This window comes from Onychomys torridus, chromosome 4 (genome assembly GCF_903995425.1).
Source record: "Onychomys torridus chromosome 4, mOncTor1.1, whole genome shotgun sequence".
NCBI classification, from domain to species: Eukaryota; Metazoa; Chordata; class Mammalia; order Rodentia; family Cricetidae; genus Onychomys; species Onychomys torridus.
In genome coordinates this window covers 117,194,429-117,199,733 of record NC_050446.1, presented here as the reverse complement: position 1 = coordinate 117,199,733, position 5,305 = coordinate 117,194,429, and the positions used below count along the sequence as shown (strand labels likewise).

The 5,305-nt window shown below is 44.0% G+C and overlaps 1 protein-coding gene across 1 annotated transcript; it reads right to left on the bottom strand.

Moving 5' to 3' along the window:
• Positions 1-3,615: 3,615 nt before the first annotated feature.
• Slpi (secretory leukocyte peptidase inhibitor) lies at positions 3,616-5,089 on the bottom strand. The gene is made up of 3 exons (XM_036183365.1): positions 5,005-5,089; positions 4,230-4,391; positions 3,616-3,764 (listed from the first exon to the last, which is right to left on the bottom strand). Exons 1-3 carry the CDS (start codon positions 5,087-5,089, stop codon positions 3,616-3,618), a joined length of 396 nt encoding a protein of 131 aa, XP_036039258.1.
• Positions 5,090-5,305: the final 216 nt, after the last annotated feature.

Sequence of the window (5,305 nt, the reverse complement as noted above, 5' to 3'; positions counted from 1 at the left end):
CCCTGAGCTCTGAGATGAATAATGTAATAGAGATATCTCATTTAGAGCTGTGTGTTCCAGGATTCTCTCTCCTTGTAATGTCTGGCTGTGGGCTCTCAGTGTCTGTTCCTGTCTGCTGCAGGAGAAAGCTTTTCTAATGATGACTGGATAAAGCACTGTTCTATGAGTATAGCAGAATATCACCAGGAGTCACTTTATTGATACTTGTATGTTTAGACCAGTAGTGTTTGGTTTTACCCTAGGGCTCTGGGCTATCTAGTCTCTGGTTCGTGATCACCCAAGCAGTATCAGGTATGGTTTGCATCTTGTGAGGTAGATCTTAAATCAGACATTTGTTGGTTTCTCCCATAAGATTTGTGCCACCATTGCCCTAGTATATCTTACAGGCAGAACAGATTGTAGAGCAAAGATTTTGTGGCCAGGTTGGTGTTTACATTTCTCTTTTGGTAACCTGCAGAGTACTTTCCTTTACCAAAGGCACTAGCACATAGGGGTAAAGGCAGGTTCCATGAAGGCACCAGCTTGCCTTCTCCATGTTCAGTGAGTTGTGTGGGTGTTGTCTTCAGGAACTGGGCCCTGCTGTCAGTCTGTGAAGAACAACCCATTGTCTTACAACAGCCTGGGTTGTTTGAGGATTTCCTAGGCCAATGAATTTGGACAACAACTCAACTGAATGCAACCCAGTCCTGGTACTAAAAGCCTCATTTGGTGACAAGAGATGGCCAGTTGGGACTTCATTGCCCCCATTATTAGGAGACCTCATTAGGATAGCCTTCATATATTTGAAGGTATTTCCACTGCAGATTTCCATACCATCCCTTAAATGTCCCTCAATTCTACCTTTCTCTCCCCATATTCCCTCCCTGAACCCTATCTCTACTGCTTCCCACCTAATCATCTCATGTGTGATCCCACCTACCCCCAGTCCACCCAAAAATTTATTCTATTTCCCCATCCCAGGGAGATTCTTGTGTTCCCCCTCCCCAGTACATTCCTCTATACCTAACCTCTATGGTTGGTTATCTTTTATTCAATGGCTAATATACATATATAAGCAAATACATACCATATTTATCTTTCTGGGTCCAGGTTACCACACTCAGGATAATATTTTATTTTATAATTTCTGATATTCTAGAGAACTCTGACAATGGATATGCTTACTAGTTTAATTTGATTATTGCATACACTGTACAGATGTTAAAACATCACATCATTCTCTATCAATATGCACAATTGTAACATGGCAAATAAAAACTAGAAATATGTTGTAATCCATAGATATACATAATTATAATTCGTCAATTTCAAAACAGCGGATACAAATCAAGGAGTTAATTATAGGAAAAGAAATAAAAATCAAATACCTGTTGGAGATTACTGTTCAATTCAGTAAACATTGTCAGTATTTCATTGGCTAGGGACTTTTTTGCACTGTTTGTTTCTTTGTTTGCTTATGTCTGTTTTTTCTGCTTGATGATTAAAATGCTCTAGAATGCTATATAGGCCATATGCCCAGAAACTTTGATGAATCTTAGCTTACTAATTTTACTGAGCATTACAAATTTCCATATAAAATAATAATATTTAAGATAGGCATGGTGAAATGCACACACTCACAATCCCAGCACTTAGGAGGTAGAGGCATAGAGCATCAGAATTTGGGGGCCAGCTACATTAGACTTTCTCTCTCTCTCTCTCTCTCTCTCTCTCTCTCTCTCTCTCTCACACACACACACACACACACACACACACACACACACACACAAATGTTAAAATAGAAATATAAACATGACCACTTTGCATCTTTCTTCCCTATCTTAACATGCTCCATTGATGTACCATCCTGCATTGCTTTAGACATCAGGTGCATTGCTGGAAAACACTGTTAGCCTTGCTGTTTCCCACCTCAGTGAAACATCTACTGGAAATACAGCATAATATGGGTTTTTTAAACATAGTCTCAGGTGCATTTCTATGTCTGTTTGTTTCTGGTCTTAATCATAACAAAGTAGTCACACTCACAACAAACTGCTTGAAGCATCTTAAAACTCCAGTGGATTCTAACTTTGAAGATCATCACAAGTATCCTCAGAGCTAACACTGTCATAACTAACTTTCTTCTACAGTCCATGTTTAGGTGAACTATAAAAATGCAGAGAGGGTACTGGAGAGATGTGTCAGTGACTAAAGTGTCCACTGCACAGGCATGAGGAGTTCAGTTTGGATCCCCAGAACCCACATAAAAGGTTGGGCATGGGTGCACATAGGTATAATGCTAGCAGGTGGAAAACAGAGACAGGCAGATCCTGAGCACTACTTGCCTGGTCAGCCTAGCCTGATCGACAAGCTTTGGTTCAATAAAGAGACTCTGACTCCAGGTGATCAGCAGAAAGTGACAGAGGAACACACCTGATTGTCCTGCTCTGTCCTCCAGAGGCACACACAGGAGAGCACACCTGCACACAGGTGCACACACATATACCACAGTATTATCTTTAACAAGAGGAGACAAGTTGCCGTGATGTGTGAATGTACTCTAGTCAAGTTCTGATACTAATTACGCACACTTTGCACCCCTCTGCATCCTCTGCATATTACACACACTTCGCACCCCTCTGCACCCTCTGATGCCCTGTACATTGCAAGTAAGTGGTTTATGTTGCCACTTCGAAGATTAAAAACATGATATTTAGGAGGTAAAGTCACTTTTCCAAATGTCACAGAGTCAGTACTGTTAGATTCATAGTGAAAATTCAAGACTGCCCAAACCTGGAACCCTCATCCTTCTGCTCCATGAATGTAGAAAGAAGCCTCACCCCCAAGCCTTCCCTTACTGATTCTTGCCACACCCATCCCCTCAGTAAATCACAGAGGCAGAGTGAGCTGAGGGAAATACAGGTGTTTATTTATTTGCTCTCCAACGATATTTCTCTAAAGCCTCCTGAATGCTGAGCATGTGCCAAAAGGAGAGGTGGTGGCAGAAGCAAGTCCTCTTGACAGGTTCCAAGCCTGGGAGTCGGGGAGCCAGGGGCAGAGAAGGAGTTTCCGGACCATATAGAGCACAACCCCAGAGCTGTCTCCAAATGTCAGGAATCAGGCTACAAGAGAAGATAAGACCTTCAACGTGGGAACTGATCAAATCATTTCCATATGGTCGCCCATAGGGAAGCCAGCTGAGAGAGTTGTAATTATAGAGAATTGTAAAATGTAAAAATTACAAATGAGAGAATTGTAAAATTCAAAACTCAGAGCACTGAACCAGATATCCCTTTCATTGTATCTATCCTTGGTGCTTTGACCCTAGACACCATGAAGTAAATAATTTGGATAACAAATAATGCATATAGTTCTTTCCAAAACATTTTCAACTTCAGGGTTTCCATTCTGCACAGAGAGAGACTCAGAAAGTCATTCACCCATGGCCTTTACCCAGACAGGCTGCAGGAGAGTCAAAGTCACTGGCAATCCTATGTCTTTGCCCTAAGAAATAGGGGATGGTTCCCTTAAAGGACACCCAAGACAAAGGCTCTTGATTAGAGACTCCCTGCCCATGAGCCTTGAAGCTGAAAGACTGGAGAGATGAGTTCTATCCACCCCAGCCCACTCCTTACCTTACTGTGGAGGAAGGCAGATTCTCCCACACATGCCCGGACAGCACTTATATTTGCCCTCACACTCGCCATCCCTATCACACTTATTGGGAGGATTCAACATCAAACATTGTCCTGGAATTGTTGGGCACTTCCCAGACTTCCTCCTCACTGGGGACAGAAGAACCACAGGTCACATGTCTTAAGCTTTAGGCACCATAGTGCTGCTTCTTTAGACCACCCTCTCCAGCCCAAGCAAGGAAGAGCATCCCCATTCACTCCTCACCTCAGTCACCTCCTCCCACATATGTCCCCTGAAACAGCCCCTGGCTCCTCTCTAACGTCTGGCCTCCAGTCAATGCAGGTGGCCAGTTGTCTAGTACTGAAAGGGTTTGTGGCTTCCATCAAGCTGTCTGGATGCCCAGACAATTATTGCAAAACCGTTACAGAGTGGCTACTTCAGACAAGTGACTCTTCCTGCCGATGGCAGCATGATGCCTTGACTGGCTGACATGTTGGATTCAACAGCTCTGAGAGACAAGGATGCCTAGGAGGACCACTTCCCTCAATCCCATCCCTTTTCAGTGCTAGGTCTTGAGGTTTATTCCTCTCCTCCAGGTTCCTCTGCTAGCTCACCTGGTCTGTGGATGGGAAGAGGATTAGTGCATATGATACCACAAGGACCTTGGCAGCATCTCTGAGTTCCTGGGCATTGCCAGTCAGAATCACACTGGGGTTTCCCAGGCCTAAGACATTTGGCAGGCCTTACAGAAGGACAGGCTCCAATTTTGATAGAATCTAAAAAGAATGTCAAGATTTTAGTAGAGCATGGAATATTCCTGTCATAATTCCTAGACCAAGGACCACTTTCCAGAGTATAGAGCCTCATCCCAGTAGCCCACAACTTCAAAGAGAATGACCTGACTGACCCCAGGGGAAAAAACAAACAAACAAAAACTAACAGGCTTGGTCATGCAAGACATGTAACCAGGAATAATCACAGACTGAGGACAAAAGGCACAGAGTCCCCAGTCAAGTTCTTCCACCTCAGGCCTAAACTAGATTGCACAGAGATAGAAGAGGAGAGTAGGAATAATGGAGACCAAGAAAGATAAATATCAAGGGAACAAACATGTGACAAGTTTATCACTAAAGTCAGAGGCAGAAACAGAAAGAACAGGAACAGAGATAGGGTGAGACCTGAGTCCACAGGGTGGCTGAGCCGTAAAGGAGGCATATCTGCATGCCTGGAAGCCTCATAGGATCCTCAGACCCCAGCAAGACATGGATGCTTCCAGGACGTCCAGAGTAAGCTGAGGAACAGCCTAGAGAAGGAAGCACACCCAAAACCACCAGGAGCCCCCACTTCCCACACTCTAGGCAGTGTTGGACCAAAGTAACTCCAACTCACCTTTTTTAACTCCTTCCACAGGCCAGGATGCCAGGATCCCCAGTGCAAGGAGCACCATGAAAGGGAAGAAGCTGCTGGACTTCATGATGAAGGCAGAGTGGCTCTGATGACCAGTCCCAAGCAACACTATTTATATCTTCACCAGTAGGTGTGGTTCCTGTGGAGTGCATTTGGCCCCTCCCAGCTGCTACTGCATAGTCAGGAAGCTTTAGCCAGAGAATAGAAGTCTTGATACTACAGAGGTAGATGACAGATTTTCTGTTTCAGGCAGGACCATGAAGCCAGCATAGTAACTACTAGA